This window comes from Mytilus edulis, chromosome 5 (assembly GCF_963676685.1).
Source record: "Mytilus edulis chromosome 5, xbMytEdul2.2, whole genome shotgun sequence".
NCBI lineage: Eukaryota > Metazoa > Mollusca > Bivalvia > Mytilida > Mytilidae > Mytilus > Mytilus edulis.
Window position 1 is genome coordinate 66,398,486 of NC_092348.1, and position 22,114 is coordinate 66,420,599.

The following is a 22,114-nucleotide window of genomic DNA, read 5'->3' on the forward strand; positions in this document are numbered from 1 at the left end:
CTAGTAGATTACTCTACATTTGTTTTGAAAAACGGAGGAATTAGAGCTTGGAATATATTAAGATCAATGTTGGTCGATGGCCTTTAGTTGTTACCTATAGGAATGTTGAATCGTTCGATTTCTGTTTTCTTAAAGTATAATTTACCAAATGTTTTGTTTAATATTTCCTGCATATTTTCATCTTGAATTGATTAACAGCTGGTATATGTATCTTTTACTTGTCAACGATCTCGGTAGTCACATCTATTTGGAACGTTTGGTGATGTTCAATTTTTGAAACGATTTGATCATCTCACTATTTTTCTCGAGCGGCACGGTAGGGTTTTTCTTCCTCTGAGCATTAATGACAATAGCCAACTTTTAGGAATTTCTGGGTTGACATTGTTTTCAACAAAGTTATTGATTTGACCATCCCTCTCCTTTGAAACGAGAATCACTGATGTTTTATTTTAGACAAAACACGCATCTGACCATGACAAGCTCCGTAAAGAGGTTTTTTTTCTGTCTTAAACAGAGAAAAGGAATGGGTACAGTTTAAAGATTCCTTTATTCAAGAATAAGATCAACCAATTGCAGCAACACTATCTGAAAAAAAAATCGCACATTTAAAATACAAACAATTACGTATTGTTCTACTCTTAAATCCTTACTTGTTCATATTTGAACTTCCAAGTATAAATAAATCAAAAATATGAGGAAGATATGTTAAAAAATTGCACATTTTGCAGCGAAATATTAGAAACATATTGAGTATCGAAATCCGATAACTATATCACAACTCTGAACTAACTCAATATACAAAGGTGACACCAAAAATGCAAAAATCTGAGATACACAAATTCTATTAAGATTATGCATTGTGACATCACTAAGCACGCATAGAACCAATTAAAATGACGTACGAAAACATATGATTTTACCATACATAAGCATAAAAAACAAAACAAACAGAGTTAAGGATAAGACAACACGGTGTTTTTTCTTATGGTTCAGCAATGGCTGTTTCAATGGATTCCGTCAACTTACAAATGGAAAAAAATATTCAAAAAACCAAAAAATAGCTGATTGCATTTTTTTTTTGAAGAAATTATAAAATGATAAATTTCACAAGATTGATTTTGAAAATTTATCAAATGGACTGATGTAGTTTTATTAATTTCGTTGTCGAAGGTCATACGGGGACCTCTAGTTTCTTACATCCACGTCATTTGGTCTATGGCAATCATACATACTCTTCTTTTTAGCTCACCTGGCCCATAGATTATGCAAAAAATCTTTACATAAAAAATCTTTACATACAAAATCTTCTCCTCTGAAACTACTGGGCAAAATTTAACCAAACTTGGCCACAATCATCAATGGGGTATCTAGTTTAAAAAATGTGTCCGGTGACCCGGCCAACCAACCAAGATGGCCGCCATGGCTAAAAATAAAACATAGGGGTAAAATGTAGATTTTGGCTTATAACTCTGAAACCAAAGCATTTAGAGCAAATCTGACATTGGGGTAAAATTGTTTTATCTATCTGCCATGAAATTTTCAGATGAATCGGACAACCTGTTGTTGGTTTGCTGCCCCTGAATTGGTAATTTTAAAGCAATTTTGATGTTTTTGGTTATTATCTTGAATATTTTTATAGATTGAGATAAACTGTAAACAGCAATAATGTTCAGCAAAGTAAGATCTAAAAAGAATAAGTCATCATGACCACAATTTTCATTAATTTGGCAAAATTTTGTAAATTTTTACATCTGTGTCCTTCAAAGACCAAGGTGAGCGACACAAACTCTTAAGAGCCTCTAGTTTTTGTTGTTGTCTAGTTTCTAATTGAAAGCTGTCTTTTGAAGCTTTTTTAAACTGACTTACCGAGACACGAAACACCAACGTCTTCAGTGTGTCCACAGTTATGATTATACCACCCTGCCGATGTACAGTTCTCTATACTGGTCTCAAACCCTTTGCATTGAAGGTCGTCTAACAATATGTTCCCTTTACCATGACCAAAATGATTGTCAACAAACGCCTGTATGTGGCTAAATTTGTGTAAAAATTTCAATTACAAATGATGCTAAGATATTGTTATTACAAACCCTCTTCATTTTCTATGATGACTTTATAATACCTCAGTAATCATTTTCTATATAAAACAAGTATACAATATTTTCACTATTTTTCAAGTCACTAGCGTTGAACTATTGGACTGGTCAATACATGTAGTTTCCAACTATTGGACCTCGGTGAAACTATTTGACCGCAAGCTTCATTGTATTTCACGGAATTTTAAATGCAGCTCCGGGATTGGATAACGTTGAGAATACTGCGGGAATTAAAACGTCGCGTTTTACCTATTGTATCTAGGGTTGACAAAAGTGCGGGACGTAGCCTAAGAATTCAGAATAATACTTGTATATGAAGTCAACGTGAGACAGTATGGATGTGTTTCTGCCTTTTATATTACGATAGTTGATTAGCCCCGACATTTTTTGTCTGCTTTTCTCTTTCGGTATAATAAACCACTTACTGAGTGGATATTCGTGAAAAAATAAGTTTATTGTTCCCTCGGATACAACAAATTTACTATTCCACTCATACCCAGTCAAAAATTAGTATACAAACTTGAAGCGAAGATTCAATGATTCCCATGCACTGGGTTATTGACCATCTTATTTTTATTGTAGTTAGGGAAAATGTGATTTTAACTGGGAATCGATATTTTTTCTAGTAAAACATGTACACAATTCTGATAACCTATTTTGATTGTATAAGGACTTGAAAAATCTGAATATTTTCTGAATTATTTATGCTCTTTATTAGGTCAAATTTAAAAGTTTCACTTAGTTTATTTATTTTCATTTTCGTTGCTCTATTTCAATTGCAGGTCATTTGTTTTGTAAGTTAAAAATGGTAAATACCCTGATGGTGAATATCCTGCCATTTTACATATTACTCTCGCATCATTTACGTCAAAATCATCATTGCATATAGTACCCCATTCTCCATTCACAAATAATTCAACACGTCCTTCCCATGGCCAGGCACCTCCGACAAGTTTTACGCCTTTAACACAGATATATGTGTGCATTGCATAAACATGATAAAGTCATAACTTTCTTGAAAGCTTGTTATATTAAAATTAATTTGTTCAAACAAAATATTTTCAGAAATTCATTTATTTAAACTTCTTATGGATCACTGTAAAAAGTAAAGAATCAAATTACTGTTTTTCTGTGAGAAAACTTTAAGCAACTATAAAAAAAATCACAAATAAATGAACAAATTTAAATACAGATGTAAATGATATGCATTTGACTTACGCCCAAACACATATTTAACCCCGCCACATTCTTTATACGCCTGTCCAGAGTTAAGAGCATGCAATTCAGTGGTTGTCGTACATGTATGTTGCTGGTTTATCATATTTATTAATTGTTTTGTACACAAATCAGGCCGTTAGATTTTCTCGATAGCATTGTTTTACACTTGTCTGTTTGACGCATTTTAAAGCTTACAGTGTGTTATTATTTTTGTACATTCTTGAAGGTCATACGATGACCGATAGTTGCTAACTACTAAGTCATACAACATTTTCTTATTTTTATAAGATTTAAACATAGAAAAACGACATTTTTTTTCTAAACTTACGATATTCAATATCGAAAGAAAGAAAAAAAATCAAATATTACATGTACCTTCTACTATATGGCTCCTGTTGTTACTTCCTGTAAAATACAATGATGATGTAATGCCTTATTTTTTGAAACATTACAATCTAATTAAAAACCGATCTCTCATGCACAAACTTCTGTAATCATCGAATCCAGTATATCGTCCGCCATTTTCCCATTCAATCCAAACACGCTAAAGGAAAACTTTTTTGATTGGCTTACTGATAGGTCGTCAACTCATTTGCATATCATTAAAAATTCATAACTTAAGTTCACTCACATGTGACCCCAAAGCGGGTTTCGTTAGATCTCCCACGCGACATATCAGAAAACGGGAGCATGAGAGATCGGTTTTTAATTAGATTGGAAACATTACCAACAACATCATTAGCTTGTAGCTTTTAATGACCGTCTATAAGAACGATCACAGACAATATACCATAATTACGAAAGTAGTTATTGTTGATATAAAGCCTGTTAACGTCCAGCAGGAAGTATTTCAAGATACCCAGTCTGATTTGTTCGAGTACTGAAAAAATATAAAACATAATAAAATAATTATTTTTATTATACAAATATTTGGACTTAAGGGCAACACGTTATGTTACAGAAAACTTCCTTGGCGTCAGTGAATAAAAAGCGATGAATGTAAACTAACTGACGCCAACATTATACTTAACTATCCGAGCAGTGTGCGCGGCACACTGTGTGAATGCTTGAGGATATTTTTTTCTCTAGTATCATGTAATTCACTCAGTTCTGTCATATTGTAAATCAAGAACAAAACAAATTACATGCTACCTGCAGTTGACACAAAACACACAGTATGTACATAAAATGAAAGTGTGTTCTCAGATAATTAAGGATAATTTGCCGCTTAAATACTGTGCCTGAGCTAGCCATATATCTTTGACAGAAATGCGTCACCATAGGGGTATTTGCATACACATGTGTGTACGACTACCAGTCTACTTGTCTCAGAGTACTTTAGCAAGCCGTTCCCGAGCGGTATAGCCTTACTTGATTTTCCACGTGGTACCGCATAAGAGTAAATCTTTGTAGGCATAGACCGACGTGAAATAGAGCTGTTGAGCAATCAAGATGAGACTATTCCTCGTTAAGGCACGTAGGCACCCTAACTACTCAGAAATGTTTTGGGGAAACGATATTATATTTGGCCAAAATAAAATATCATAGCCCAAAACGAAATATGTAACGTTATGTTGCCTGCCCAAGTTGCATATTGAGTAACCCCAAAAAATTGAAGATGTTGTGCCTGATGAAGCATTGTGTCTTGTTAAAATTAAAGTTGATCTAGAGAAAAATTAAAGTCAATATAAAATTCCTTAACCACAATATTGAGATCAACGTGAGAAGAAAAGACACAAGGCTAGGATGGAGGACAAGTTACAAAGTTATAACCGATTGTAAAAAAAAAACGTTTTCTGCATTGTATCTTGTTATTTAATCTTTTCCAGCGCGGATTTAATATCCAATTTAGAAGTTCTAATGTAACGTTTAAAACAATCTGATTTCCAACGTCCCAGTGTTTGTATCATGCTGTCCTCAATACCTTGAGAACTAGCACTTGTGGCCGCACCTGATCGAAAAGAATGTCCGCTATAATCCTTGTCACTATATCCTAATGCTATGAGTATTGTTTTCAGCTTGCTTATAAAATAGTTCCGAGAAAGTGGTTTTCCGGTTTCTTCAACGAAAAACGAATCATTCTGCTTTGCGTTTAGGTTTAATCTTACACTCATCAGCTGGGATAGCAATTTATACGGACAAACGACGCCCTCTATCTTGAACATGGAAATTATAATACCTTGTCGTAATATATCTGTCTTTGTTGCTTTTAAATTAACAGTTACTTCGGATTCTGAAACGAAATTTATGTCAGAAACGCATAAATTTGAATCTGGATCAAACACAGTTCTACATGTAAACTCATTGCATCTCAGGAAACCGTAAAATGCCAGAACACACGCTGTTTGAAATGTTAAATCCATATAATCAGGATTGAAAAATCCACATTGCAAACAAGTTACTATTTCCTGTAAAATTTTAAACGTTATTGGCAACTTTTGTCGTAATAGCTTACTCTCAGATTTTTTAACTCCATTTAACACATTTTGCAAGCGTTGGTATGTATGACCAAATTTATCACAAAGTGGGTTCACATTATCAAAATTAACTCCATGAAAACGAACTCCAGCGAGATATAATTTGATTGTTGAATATTTCAGTTTTAACACTGACTGGCAATGGGCCACGAAATAGATCAATAAATCTTCCGAAACTTTAGACATATTGAAACTCCTTGAGTTGAATCCAGTGATATGATTGCCACAAAATTGAATAAAACATTTATATCCTGTTGAATAAACATTGCGGGTATTCACATTGATACTTTTATTCCATAAGCTGTCGACTGCTTGATCTAACTCCACAGAATTTCGGAATGAGGAGGGTAGGTGCATGGATTTGGCGAAGCGTCCGGAGCCAATTGTCGAAACCGCTTCATCTGGTAACGAGAAAGAGCATCTGCTATGTTATTTTCTTTCCCTGGTACATGTAAAGCATGTACAACAAAATTAAATTTAGCCGCACACCTAGTTAAACGGCGAACAAGATTCATAATTACGTTACACTTTGAACGACCCTTATTAATAATGTACACACTAGACATATTATCACAATGAAAAAGAATGCGTTTAGTAGACCATTCATGCCCCCATAAAATAGCAGATATAACAATCGGATACAATTCTAAGTAAGCCATTGAGAAAGACTCCTCATCGGGCCGAATAAAATCGTCGGGCCAAATGCCTTGAAACCACCTTTTCCTAAAATAACCTCCGTATCCGATTGTTGATGAAGCATCCGTAAATAAATGAAAATCAGACGCATTAATAACGTTATCGCTGATAAAAAATGATATACCATTCCACTGACTTAGGAATTTAAACCACATTGCCATGTCATCTCTAAATCCCTTTGTAATTGTAACGTGATGATAAAGTTCTCTAACGGAGTGTGTTAATGTCAATAAATACGACACAAACGATCTCCCTGGTATAATTACTTTACATGCATAATTGAGATGACCCAATAAACTTAACATTTCACGCTTAGTACATGAACGTCTATTAAGATAGCTGTATAAAATATCCTTAATTCGAACAAGCTTCTCATCAGGTAATTTAGCAATCATATGCATTGAATCGAGAATGATGCCGAGATATTCTAATGAAGTAGATGGACCAACTGTTTTATGAGCGCTGAGAGGAATCTTTAAACTATTAAATACATATAACATTGTGTTCATATTCCTTGTAGCATCTACGTAAGGATTGTTAATCAGGAGAAAATCGTCTTACAAATGTAACACGTGCTGCAAACCGTAATTATTTTGTAAGATCCAACATATTGCCACTGATAATGTATCGAATATCTTGGGACTTGAACGGCAACCAAATGCTGAACGAGTATAAAAATAGTACATGTCATTCCATTTTAATCCATAAAATCGCCATAAAGAATTATGTACAGGTATTAATTTGAATGCATCGGTTACGTCACACTTACATAATTGACTTTTAATTCCTAATGACTTAATTATTTTTATAGCGTCGTCAATTCTTACATAGGTTAATGAATAGTCTTCCTTATTTATCAAATCATTGATGCTGTGATGCTCATCATTGTTGTGAGGAGCCGAAAGGTCTAGAATTAATCGTTTCTTTTTTGAATATTTTCCTTCAACAATACCTATCGGACTAATTCTATAAGTATCAAACGGAGGTTTTGTAAATGGTCCAATAAGGTATCCTTTACGAAGTTCGTCATCTACCAGTTTCGTAACATCATCGGGAAATTTCTTGGTAGACAATAAATTCTTACATTCCAAAGATTTACTTGGTAGTACGTTTATGCCTGTGTCAAAACCGTATCGAAGTCCATTAATTAAATTAAAAACAAAATTTTTATCTGGATAATGTGTAAGTTCAAATTCAAGTTGATCGATATCAATAGGCGTAGACACTAGTCAATTTTTGCCTGCGCTTGTTCTTGTGACGGCCTACTGTTCGTAGTAGCACCAGTAGATGATCTAGTATTGACATGGGCGAATGAACATTTTGTCCCCTTGAAACATTTTCCTGATAAGAAATTGTTACACACTTCCCGACCACGAAAGAAAAGAACAGGGCGTCCTCGTATATCTGTATTGGAATCAACACGATCGTTACTCCCAACTTGTGATTTCTGAAAATGAGTTTGATTATAAGTTGGTTTGGATCGATTGTTCAATTGACCAAAGCTTGGTAACGTTTGACAAACAGCTGTGAGATGCCCAAGACTACCGCATGTTTCACATTCCTTAATTATTTGTCCACTTGTGATGGATGAATAGAGTTTTTCGTCTCTGATTGACCAATCTACAACTTTACCGTGGGTCAGTTTGATAGCAGCTACCTTATTTGCGAAAGCCTTGTGATACTCTGATACTCGTAGAAAACGGGACCTTTATATCTTGCAGAGATATCAATGACATCTTGAATATACATATCGAATTCGATTCGTCGGTCTTGCTTTTCACAGATAATATTTTTGTAAATATTAAAAGCTTCTAGAAATTCTTGTATAGACAAGTTTCTTTGAAGGCGGGGATCGCAATGTTTGATTAACAGAACGGACCCGTCAGATTCATCAACGGTTTTGTAATCTTGTACGTTTTCTTGATTGTTAAGAAGGGTAGCCAGATTAATGTACTTGCCTTCTAAAATCTGCTTCCGAACGTTCGGCGCTACTGCTTGAACATGCGGAAACATGCCTGAGGAAACCTTGGTAGTGTGATAAGATCCTGTATCATGATGTACTCCATTATTTATATCACTAACGACTGCAGGTTGACTAATGATATTTGACTCTCGAACTAAAAGCGACTGAATTAAAGTTCCTTGATTTTGAACAGTTTGCTCCATGTTGTTTAAACTGGTGGTAAGTTGAGTTAATGCTGGAATTTCGGGCATAACTGTATTATCCTGTCCTGAATTCTCATTTAATAGTTCCAATAACTGCTCTTTTGTGAAAGTTGATGGAGCCCTGATGCCTTGCTTCCTTAGTTTTTCTTTAACTTCGTCAAATGTCAATTCTGTATTGGAATTCTGTACAACTGGTATGTCATTTTCTTACTTTTCCTACTGGAAACACGCTTTTTACGAACTGGCGGCATTTTAAGGAAGTTGTGAAAAGTTGTGAAATAACCAAATAATATTGATTTGAATTTTTGCACTTCTATACTGCTACTAACTATCAATGCAACTGACTGAATAAAACTGACAAAGATTGAAAAATTAACACGTGCACCAAGTCATGAGACGGTTAAGAAAACATTGCCGTCTCTACCACAGACATCATAAATCTAGTAATAAAATGTGCATCGTCCACCTAAATAAATAATGATTTTAACAGAAGCCGAGTCGGACAGAACATGAAACATTAATATAAACATCAATTAAAAATTTCTAACTTGTATCTTTGTATCCGATCCGCGACGAATTGTCGTGCTTATGAAACATAGTGGTTGGTACACGGGGAAGGAATGTCCCAGGCCTTCCTCAAAATCTGTTACAGAGACTTTAAAAGGGACCTGAATGACGTATCAGAGCAGAACTGTTTATTCATTAGGAGTTCTTCTATCCCCAGAACATGTCCGTGCTTGTTAGATACCTCCTACTTTTTAATTGTGAATAAGATTACCTATAAAACAATGTTGACTGCTGTACCCCAATTTTTCACATTTGTACCTATTATGTCTGTTTGTTATGTTCACACATCGTTGTCAATATAAGGGAATTTGAAGCGACACAATTGAGAGATTTAGCTAGCCATAAAACCAGGATTTAAACCATTTTCTACATAGAAAAACGCCTGTACCGAATTAGGAATATGATAGTTGTTATCCATTCGTATGATATGTTTGAGCTTTTGATTTTGCCATTTGTTTACGAACTTTCCATTTTGAGTTTTCCTCGGAGTTAGGTATATTTGTTTTTTTTTTTACTTTTCCCCGTTCTGCATGTACTGATCAAGATTGTGTCTGCCGTGCGTATTCTAAAAAAAAATGGCTGCAAGTTGATCTGCACATGGAAACAATTGGATCAATGGAACAAGTTACAAAATACAATCCTAATTCTATACTTTGTTATTTTTCCTTTGCAATAACATGTTTTAAGTACGCCGGGCGTGTTAAAAAATCATGTACGCTGCCAACACGCTAGTAATTTTGGATGCATTCAACCTGTCAGTCATATCTGTAACGTGTGCAAAACGGTCTAACGTTCATGGTATGCACTACGAAGGAAAAAAATTTCTTGAACGTATTTGAGACGCGCCCCGGTCGTATCTTGGACGTTCTATTGTGGTGTGTTTGTAACAATCACACACGCATACGTTTTAGTTAAAGTCAAACGACCTTGAAGCGTATACAACGTGTCTCAAACTTATCTATAGCGTGTCTCAAACTTATCTATAGCGTTTTCAACGCGCTTGTAGCGTATGTATTACGTGCGTGTAGCGTACAGGTATACGCTAGACACACGCTTGAGCTGGATGAAAACTTTTATGCTGCTTAAAAATTTCCTCGAGTTGTAGCGTTCACCAAGCGAATACATTAATATTTCGACGTACTTAAAACTTATACAACGCGCGTTTAACGATTGCTTAGCGTTCCTCTGGCGTGCAATTAACGTATACCGACTTTGTCAATTTTCTCTGTACATTTGGTGCACGCCGGTCTATACGCCAATGTGTGACGCCGGCATTACAAACTGCCAAGGACAGTTATAATGTAACGATATATGTTAGCATGTGTACATGTTATACAGCTGATAATTGTGTCCATATATCACGAATTTCATGTTCCAAGTTTTTAAATCTTTAATTTTTGTTTTAAGTTTGTTTCTGCTTTTCTTTTAAGAACCCATACATTTCTCATAATATTGATGTCATGTCTATCAGACGACAAGTTTATGCTTCATATATCAGTTTCCCTACGAAAACAGCGAACGAACGTATAAGAACCGAGGGCCGAGGACATTACTACAATAACTATAATCTTAAAATTCCAGTCTTGACAAAGTCCTGGAAACACACACCGCCGCCGGTACATATAGGAAAGATCTGACGAAATAAAATCGACTTTTTTATTTGCAGTTTTTTCCCTTTATCTTTTTGGCAGGGAGACGGATTAATATAAGGGAAGGGAAACCTTGTTTTCGAATTCCTTAGTATTATTTTATCCCTGTTTTTATATGTGTATGTCATGAACATGATTTGTTTTTAAAATAAATATGTTTAAAGAAAATTGACGGCGTAAATGACGAAAACCTACGGACCATATGTCATTGTCAACATTGTCGATGTATTTTTTAGTAATTATGTTGTTTGAAACACCAGTTGTAGTTCCGAAACTATGGTATGTAAAACATTCCCAAGACCATATAAAACTGAACTTGCGCTTTGGCGAAGGTTAGACATAATCTGTAATCCACTTTTTACCGACCTTTTAACAGACACTGACACTTGAATCCTAAACAATGACCATATTACACTCGTCATTGAAAATAACTGCACTCCAGAGTTCTTTTAGAGTTTTAGGAAAAATATCTTTTTTACCATTCTTTATTGAGGTTTTGTGGAACCACTTTTTGAGAAAGGTCGATGGATTATTTCATTTTAGATATTTATAATTTCAGAATAAGTTTGACGGCGATGATTTTATACCACGGAAAAAGTTTGCACAAGGTTATGAAATGATTTTGGACTGCCTAATCCCTGAAAGTTTTAATATTACCCTATGTTCATACCTCCCCTAAACACTGTATAAGAAACTGGTTGATGCATGTCAGCTTGACATTATCCCTTGTTTTTAACTACAATTATTGAATGCAGTGATACGATTTTTCTGATCAGATGTCACAGATATTTTACCTACTGCTAGTACGGGGCGCCGAATTGGACTTGAACTTTTTGTAATCAAAATCTGTTTTGTGTTCAATTCTGTCATAACAAAATATTTTTTTGTCTTACAAAACTATGTGATACAGACTTGTTTTATGAGAACTTCAATTTTGTAATGACAAAATTAATTTTGTAGATAAAATTAATTTTTGTCATGACAAAATTCATTTTCGTAATGTGAAATTTTGTCAAATAGGTATGCAAATATAAACTTATTTGCATACAAAATTGGCTTTTGTTACCTGATATGGAAATTAAAACACAAAAGTCAATTTTGTGAGACAAAATATCATTCATGCGCAATTCTCATGTTGATTAAATTAGCATCCTGTGATATTGTAATTAAAATTCTTTTTATGAAAATTTAATTTGAATTTTGTCATGACAAAATGAATTTTGTGTCACAAACGTCAATTTTGTCTACACAAAAATAAATACAAAATTGAATTTTGTGACAAAAATGACTTTTGTGACACAAAATTGACGTTTGTGGCACACAAAACTGACTTTTGAGTCAAATTTTCACTTCTGTTTAACAAAACTCAATTTTGTCTACACAAAAATAAACAAAACACAAAATTAAATTTTGTGACAAAATAGTGTTGTAGCAAATTAGTTCACAGAATCCAAACTAAACTAATTTGCATACAAAATTGACTGTTGTCGCACAATTTTCAAATTCGGTAACAAAAGTAAAGTCTGTGTTACAAAAATTAATTTTGTCATGACAAAAGTAACTTTTGTCCACTGAAAGTTAATTTGTATGACAAAATTTAAATTTGTAGTATGCTACAAATTTTGTTAAACTGAACTCATTTTTGTTGAACAAAACTCACTTTTGTCCGTACAAAATTGAATTTCGAGTACAAAACCACAAGAGTCCCATTCGGCGCCCCGTAGCTAGGGTTTAAACGGATATCAATAAACCTGCTCAGATTCCTGATCTTAATCTGAAATGCACTTTGTCACGTAACAGGTGATTGACATGTGTCGTTTTGGATCACACTTACGATGAAATAAAGTTACATACATTGTATCATAAGAATATGTTGAAGAAATAATTTAGACAGCATCGAAAACAATAGTCGGAATATGTCAATTTACACCTCATAGGTATACGATGAATATAATTTTCAAAATCGGAAACATTCCTTCCCTTTATGACTATAGATTGTATTGAGATTGAGTGATTCAAGTCAGTTATCAAAATTGGAAAATAAACGAAACTGTTTTTGAACAAAGAACACATTGATGAAAAATATAAAATATCATTTGTTTTGTTCAATTATTTATGATAGTGAAATAGTGAAATACACATTCGCTTTTAGCAGCCAGTATGGTTCAATTTTGTCAAAATAAGCCAAGATGATGAATTATTGTGAATTCGACTTCATCGAATCCGTACTAATGTTAACTTCAATTTAACTCATTAGTAAGAGATATATAACTCATCAACTGTGCGTGCTGAGTTATTTGAAGGAAAAGAACATCAACATTGAAAGTGAAACAAAGGTAAATTATTTGATTGATTAATTCGATCCACAAAATAAAATCATTCTTATTCCGGTAAAACGATGATTAACATATACTTATGCCCCACCTACGATAGAAGAAGGGCATTATGTTTTCTTGTCTGTGCGTCTGTTCGTCTGTCCGTCTGTCCGTTCGTCTGTCTGTGCGTCCGTTCGTCAGGTTAAAGTTTTTAATCAAGGTAGTTTTTGACAAAGTTGAAGTCCAATCAACATGAACCTTATTTCACATGTTCCCTATGATATGATCTTTCTAATTTTAATGCCAAATTAGAGTTTTGACCCCAATTGCACGGTCTACAGAACATAGAAAATGATAGTGCGAGTGGGGCATCCGTGTACTATGGACACATTCTTGATTTAATCTATAATATGAATTTAAACATACATATAAAAATCCAATCGCACGATTCCAGTTTCTATTTATATCTATATTAATGTTTATATTTCTTATATGGCAATCGAAGCTATTCGGAGGTCAACTCGATAGTTAATTAGATGGCGGCTGGACTAAAAAGACAAACGACAATAATTTTAAGCTACCAACTATCGTGCCCAAGACCTGTAAACTGATTATTCTAGACTTTTTCTAATTTGGATAAAATGTTTTACTTTGTTATAAATCAAATATTAGAATTTGAGTTAAATCGGTGAACATGAATTTGACAGTAAGTGCCCCTTTAAGTTTAGTAAATTAATTTTAAAAATCTTGTGAAATATACGTTGCAGCTAAATTAAAAAGTTTTGTAATGGAGATAACTGATTGAGTACATACACAAAAGAAAATAGCTAATTTTAGGCAATATATATTGTTTTTAAAAAGGCAGATACACAATGTAGTAATAGTCTTGAAAAATATCATTCATAAGTTTTTGTTAACTAGGGACAAATTAAGAACTTGAAATCAAAAAGACCATTGTCGATCGATGACATGTAGTCTTGTTTTTGGTTCTTGTGTAGTTATTAATAAGTTGTCTTAAATTATATCCCGCATATTTTATTCTTCTACAAAGTATCCTCCTCTCTGAATATACATTTTGAATTGACAAGCAGTGTAATCTATTGATAAAAAGATTTTGGCACATCTATTGGGAATGTTTGGTTTCAAATAGTCTTAGTAGAATAAATATGAATTTATCTACAAATTACTAGTAGTAAATGAAAGTTAAGTGTATGTGACAATCGTACTGTATCAGCATCCATGATGATATCAAACCTATATTATGTATGACGTCACGCCCTCGATATCAATTACGATTGTAAAGGCTTTATCAAACCCCTAATCTACGTTACATCACGTCACGTGAAAACATCTACTTAAAGTATATAATAAAGTGTTAGATGATATGTTTTTTCTTCGAATATCACACATCGTATCAACCCTCGACAATAATAATACCTTTGGCAGAACTCTTGGAATTACATTGGTGTCTCGGGTTTATACGACGATTGCGGCATAAAAAACGTCATATGACATTCCCTATATAACTTTTTAAATCATAGTCTGTATGAATATGATGAGTATGACAAAAAAAGTAAAAATGATGCGTATAGTGATTTTTAACCACAACTAAGTTGTTACGTTTGTCTCCCTCAAAAAATTGATTACTATATCCAAATTTTGGTATATTTTGATCAGATGTATATGTTATGGAGGGGTGTTTGCGAAAAATACCAGTCGAGGGACTGTGAAACTTCCCAAGCCGCTAGGCGAGGGAAATTTGGTCCCAAGACTGGTATTTTTCTCAAATACCCCTGCATAACATGATATATCTGTTTAATTACACCGAATAAATTTTGATTGAAACTGTCTGTACAGAGAAGGGAAATCGTAGTACCACTGGAATTATATATGTACAAATGTACTTATCATGCTTATATACGCGTTAGTCCTGTCTTTTTGTAACGTCTTGATATCTATGTGTAGTATCATTGTTATTCCATCATTAAATCGTTCATTTGTATATACGTCTTTTGTCCACTTTATATCTGACAATTTTTTTGTAAAAGTTTTCGGTTTAACTCAATCAATAATGCTTAACACCATGTTGTCTTTAAATATGCATGATAAAGTTTGAAAAGTTCCGAATAATTTTGACAAGAAGACGCTCGCGAGGGTAAAAAATTAATATCCAAAATGGCAAATACCATGGGGCAAATTCAGCGGCAATGGTGAAAAACAGGGCAAATTCGTTAGAAATGAGAAACAAATATTAGATAATGCGAAAAATACACTGGCTATCAACCAATCACAATTTAACATTCTTATATAAGGTGTAAGTAGGTTTAAAATGCTTTTCAACTTATTATGAGTAATGGATGTGACCATCCCTCTGTTTTGATTAGTGTATCACTGATGTGTCATTGTGGACGAAACACGTGATTAACATACCAAATTTTGAGCCTTGTATCTTTGACAGTGTCTGTACCACTACACTATATGCTGTCTGATTATTATTTTTTGTCTTAAAAAATGATTAGTCCGATTGAAAGATCCGTATATTTAAGAATGAAATCAACCAATTTAAGGTACAAAGGCTTAAAGAAGAATTGACCAAGTAATTAAAATCAAAGTCAAAGATAATAATTACGGATTGCTCTTCTTTTAAATTACTTCTAGTTAATGGTTGGAGTTTATTTGAATGAAAAATATTAGGAAGATATGTTGAACATAGCAAATTTTTAAAATAAATGTCAATCAGACACTTTTGTCGACCTTGTCTTGCTGATAATTTTAGTCTATACAGTTTTTATTTATCTGTTGCAGTAATAAGATTTCAGCAAAAACGAAAAACAAATTGTCAATAAAGGACAATAACTCCAATAAATACTATAGGTAAACATCGTCATTGAAGAGCAATAAATCGATTTCAGCAGCGTGAACTTATTTGAAGTTCTTGTCTTACTGATGATTTTTGCTTTTTAAGTTTTGATCTATTTTTTGGTTGTTATCTGATAAAAGATAAACACAAAAAAAAAAAAAAAAAAAAAAATTTTCATTTATGGGCAATAACGTAATACTATAAGTAGTTTGACAGTTTTGATGGCACATACAATATAGCGGTTTTCAAGATAATGAACAAAACTTGAGTTTTCCACTCTGTTCTATATATAGCCATGCCAGCTATGATTGGTAACAAGCGGGGTCAGTGGATTCATATTTTACAACTAGGTGCTTGTTTGATGTTTGTTACGACATATTGATTACATTTGGCTAAGTAGCGTCAGAGGAAACATAACAGACGACGATTGGTAAACTATGAGAAAAGATCGCTTGGACCTTTGGTCCAATTAAAAGGGACAAGACCTTATAATGATACTACTTGCAGTAATTTCATGTTTTAATAGCCGTTTCTTTCGTTTAATAAAACTTTTCTAATTTTTATTGCAATTTATTTAGATACAAATGAGGAAAAACTACATCCAGGTCGCTACCGATGTCTCGTTGTTGAATCCACAACACTACGGTTGCTATGTATATTTTGATAAATCTAAGTGCTTAAAACTGAAACAAGTTTGTTCAAGGTCACTGTAACTTAGTCTTTGTCATGGTCATCAGGCTGGGAGACTTATGTAAAAGAACAATTACTTCATCATTTTCAAATAAAGGTAAAACATTAGGTTATCACAACACATTTTGGGGGCATTTATCCCTAGGAAATCTTCTCAAAAGGTTGACTTCATTTCTGAACAATAGAAAACATCGGTAGTTGGAAAAGTTTTAACTTCAATTGCATCTGCTTATGTGAACCTACATTAAGAAAAATGCGCAAGCATTGAACCTGAATCCACAGAGCTGATCTGAGATTACTAGTCTCTTTGATATAATAAAAAAAAGTTAGCGAAGGAGTTACTCATTCAAATCAAAATTGAATTTCTTGTCTTAACTCTTATAATACTCTAAAACTCTATAATAAGGAAATTAAATCAATCATTGATTACCGGTGATTTGATTTAAAATATTTGTAAAGAATAACAGTGAAAAATTTATTACTTAAGCATTCAACTCCAGCGTCTTCCGAATGGCCACAGTCAGAAGTGTACCACCCTGCTGAATTACAACTATCCAGTCGGTCTTCAAACCCACCACAGTCTAAATCATCTAACACAACAGAGTTACTTCCCTGACCAAAGTAAGCGCTTCCATAGACATGCAATGCTCTGAAACATAAACAAATTATAGAAACATTTTAAATGAAGTTGTAGTGGTACATTAAACATAACAAATTATAATGAAATACATCAGAAATGTTACAAGGAAGCTTTTAAACCAAGAGTTTCAAATGATGAAGTTGAAATCATCCCTTCGTAAATTTTGAAATGTGAACGGACTGATCTAACATTCAAGTGAAAGTAACGTTTTCCGAATACCTTTTTACTTAATGCTAGCGCAGCCACGAAATAACCAAATTAACCCAGGTTCTTTACATAAACTATGAAGACCAGTTCTGCCCTGGACACCTTGTCACAATAGGGGACAAGTGTCTACAACAACCGACATAACGGACAATTCTCTGGGAGAACAAAGCTATCACGAGCTGGTTGGCCGGTATGGAATAACCGTTTCACAAATGATATCGAATCTGTTCCTTACGTCGTAACTACAATCCACTTCCCTTTCATGAATGTGACCTACCGAATTAGACTATTTATTGGATTTGTTATAACATAAGCAACACGACGGGTGCCACATATTGAAAAGGATCTGCTTATCCTTCCGGAGCACCTGAGTTCACCCCTACTTTTTGGTGGGGTTCGTGTTGCTTATTCTTTAGTTGTCTATGTTGTGTCATGTGTACTATTGTTTGTCTGTTTGTCTGTTTGTCTTTTTCATTTTTAGCCATGGCGTTGTCAGTTGATTTTCGATTTATGAGTTTTACTGTCCCTCTGGTATATTTTTTCCTTCTTTTAAAACTATTGAAGATTCGTTTCTCAAAAGGTGACGAAGCATGAAAAATATACAGAAACAATTAAAAACACAAACAACATTCTTAATTTATGGGCATAGAGGAACTTGACATAGATTGCTTGGACCATTGTTATTAACACTTTTGATATTCCAGTTGTGTTGCAGGTTCTGATAAAAATTACAAAACCATCAGTCCAGCTTATGCCAGAGATACAAAGTAAATTCACAAAATTACCGAGCTCTAAGGAAAATAAAAAACAACAAGAATGTGTCCAAAGTACACGGATGTCCCACTCCCACTATCATTTTCCATGTTCAATGGACCGTGAAATTGGATAAAAAATATAATTATATTGGACTTCAACTTCATCAAAAACGACCTTGACCAAAAACTTTAACATGAAACATGCACTTTCATTTTCTATGTTCAGTGGACCGTGAAATTGGGGTCAAAAGTTTAATTTGGCTTTAAAATTAGAAAGATCATATCATAAGGAACATGTGTACTAAGTTTCAAGTTGATTGGACTTCAACTTCATCAAAAACTACCTTGACCAAAAACTTTAACCTGAAGCGGGACAGACGGACGAACGAACGAACGAACGGACAGACCAGAAAACTAATGCCCCTCTACTATCGGTGGGGCATAAAAACAAAATGAACATGATTAAAATGGCAAAATTAAAAGCGGAAACACATCAATTGAATGGAAAACTACTTTTATATTCCTGACTTGATACATGCATTTTCTTACGTAGAAGATAGTGGATTAGACTTATATTTTAAAGCTTCTCCCCAGTTTTATTTTCTTATTTTTGAATATGGGGTTGATACAATCATGTAGCTACATTGTAATTAAAGAGGGTTCGAAAACTCAAAAAACATAAATGGTGAATCCCTTTTCTGAATCCTTCCAAATTGACCAGAATTGATGAAATAGAAAAAAATACCACAAACATCTTGAGTCAACCGATTCTGCTGAATATTAATATAAAAAGATGCGATGAATCTTTTGTCGACGAAACGAGCGTCTGGCGGCGTAAATACAAAGTTTAAACCTGGTGTCTATAATGACTTCATTTACAACCACTGGGTCGACGCCACTGCTGTTGGAGTTTAAATTCCCCGGAGTATCACCAGCCCAGTGGTCAGCACGTCTGTGCTGACATCAATTATCATTGATATGATCATATTTATAAATTATATAACTGTTTACAAAACTTTTGAATTTTTAAAATATTAAGACTGTTCTTCCCCAGGAATAGATTACCTTAGCTGTATATGGCAAAACTTTTAGGAATTTTGGTCCTGAATACTCTTCAATTTCGTACTGTATTTGGCCTTTTTAACTTATTTGGACTCTAGTATCATTGGTGAGTCTTTTGTAGATAAATCGCGCGTCTGGCGTAAATACAAAATTTAATCCAGGTGTCTATGATGTGTTTATTATGAGAATGAGTGTAATGAGGGTATATTTTTTGTAAATGATCTAATCTCAGATGAAAAAACAGATTGACATATGAAAGTTTCGATTAGGGTCTTGTTAGTACAATACCAGGTTTCTAGAATGCTTTTATAACACGGTAGATCATAAAGTATTAACAAAGGCGTAAACAAAACCAAAAAATATTAAATTTTTGTATTGGCTGTCAAAACAATCCTGCAAGGTCACAAGACAAATTTAAGATTTGGCATAAAATCAATCCATTGTTTTTCCATCAACTAAAAACGCAAAACTTCTATATTTTCAGTTCAAGTTAATACATAGAAATATAGATACACACTCTTAATGAATGTGGTTTAATGATTACATAAGCTGTCATTAGCAAAACCTTTTGCAATTATGAGTTCTGGATGCTCTTCAACTTCGAACATTATTTACTTATTTTTTTTTATTGGCGTAGTTTTTTTCCACTTGAGTATCACCAGCCTAGTAGTCAGCACTTCTATGATGACACGAAAAGAATATTCTCTAAAACATTACAATAAATCAAACAAGTTTTAGCTTTCTAAAAAGCAATGGACTGCTTCGCTGTACACTAATTTAAGGTTATATGTGTGCATGTGCTTGTTTAATTAGTATTTGAAATGTGGTATTTTTAGATATTGATTGATATAAAATGGATGTACTGAAAGAGTGTGCGTTATACACCCATTCTTTAAAAAAACTTAAATTTCTTGTTGAAAATTAAAACAATTATAAATTTGTTTGATAAATATTAAAATGTCATTAATTGTAATTAAACCTGCGAAAAAAATCAAATAGAACATACAAGTCACATATAATTCGTATAACATCATACAATGTACTACCTAGGATATCCTGCCATACGACATATTACATTTCCATCATTGATGTCAAAAGAGTCGTCACACACAGTACCCCATACACCGTTTATGTTTAATTCTATGGTTCCTTCATGTGGCCAATTGCCTCCCACAAGTCTGATATCTGAATGTTGTAATAAATGCAAATAAAAATGATCGTGTTTATACATGTTAAGAAACTAAAGTACATGTTTTCAATTACAGTTTTTGTTACAAAGAAGCCGTTACTTTTAAATGATTGACTTATTAGCTAGTGTAAAACCGGAATCAATTAACAATATTTTTCATTGCAAAACTTTAATTTATCAACAATATTTATTTTATCGAAATGCTTGAATATACTGCTTTTAAATTACATATCAATTAACTATACAATCAATGGTTAACTCAAATTGTCAACTTTTCAATTTTCAGCGGTAACTTACCCTCAATTTCAACGTGTTCAACGCATTGTGTTTACATATCTGCACTGATACGTAACGCTCGTATATGTAACACTATGCGAACCTAATAATCAGAGATGTGCTCCTAACAACATGAACAACACATACACCGCTTAAAGTAATTTGAAAAAAAAAAATTAAAAATTAAAAAAAATTAAAAAAAATAAAAAAAAATAAAATATGCATATGTTTTTTTATAACAAAATGGCTAATTTTTATTATAAAAATAATGTACATATACTTTTTGCTCAAAAAAATTCTATAATTTGTCAAAATTTAGAAGAGGTTTACTCTTTTTTAATTGCTTGCTTTCAACAAACAATTTGCCGACATTTTTCCATATGCAGCGTGACCTTTCTCGTAAAATTCCGGTGATTGCGAAAGGAAAACACAACGTAAAGATCGCTCCGTCATCAAGATAAACTATACCTTATTGTACCTGTTATACACGTGCTAATCTGATTATCCATGCTTCTTTTTTGTTTTTATATAAACGTGTGACAATCGTTAAACTTCGGCTTCAAAACACGACCATTATTAGCTACCATCCGACCGATTGAAAATATTTTTTTGACGATTATACGAAATTCATGCGATAAAAATGAAAAAATCGTGCACAGGAGATAACATAATAAGGATAATAAAAATTAAATAAATAGCGCACAGAATACTACGTTTATAATACTTGTATGCATTGGTTAAAGAATTGGATTAACAATAATTTTGAACGGTCACTCGTTTCATTTGACTTTAATCAGAGTTTGAGGAAAAACGACTAAAATAAATAGTACATCAGTTAAACGGCCACTATCACGAATTGATTGACCGATATGATATGTCTGTATCTCAACTAACTTAAATTGTTACACTATTGTGTCTCTTGTTCGATTTAGACGAATTTGAATATTGGTAATTAAACTATTGTTGCCCTAATTCAGGGGTTAATTAACGCCAGGGACTAGATCAATTACGCCTCGGGCAGTTAAGATGTATAAACCGATATGCCCGACGGACTAGTAACACAAAAGTTCTTGACGTTTCCAAAATAGAAAGTGGAAAATCCCTTCATCACTATTCTATGTTAGCCAATCCGATTCAATTAAGTCATACGGGATTCCAAGAATTTGAACTGGTTTGTACAGGTCCTGTTGTACATATTTTAAAAATAGAAAAACAACTCTGGCTGCTCGGTATCATGTGTTGATTGCAATT

General features: G+C 33.4%; 1 protein-coding gene across 1 annotated transcript in view; it reads right to left on the reverse strand.

The window, feature by feature from the left end:
• Positions 1–528: 528 nt before the first annotated feature.
• LOC139524263 (scavenger receptor cysteine-rich domain-containing protein DMBT1-like) overlaps positions 529–22,114 on the reverse strand; it is a 31,151-nt gene continuing 9,565 nt past the window's right edge. Inside the window, exons 8-13 of the mRNA XM_071318991.1 lie at positions 20,445–20,583; positions 17,217–17,383; positions 3,690–3,719; positions 2,913–3,057; positions 1,867–2,033; positions 529–585 (exon numbers count right to left, since the gene is read on the reverse strand). Coding sequence (XP_071175092.1) covers positions 563–585; positions 1,867–2,033; positions 2,913–3,057; positions 3,690–3,719; positions 17,217–17,383; positions 20,445–20,583 — 671 coding nt within the window. The 3' untranslated portion in view covers positions 529–562. The remainder of the gene's footprint in view (positions 586–1,866; positions 2,034–2,912; positions 3,058–3,689; positions 3,720–17,216; positions 17,384–20,444; positions 20,584–22,114) is intronic.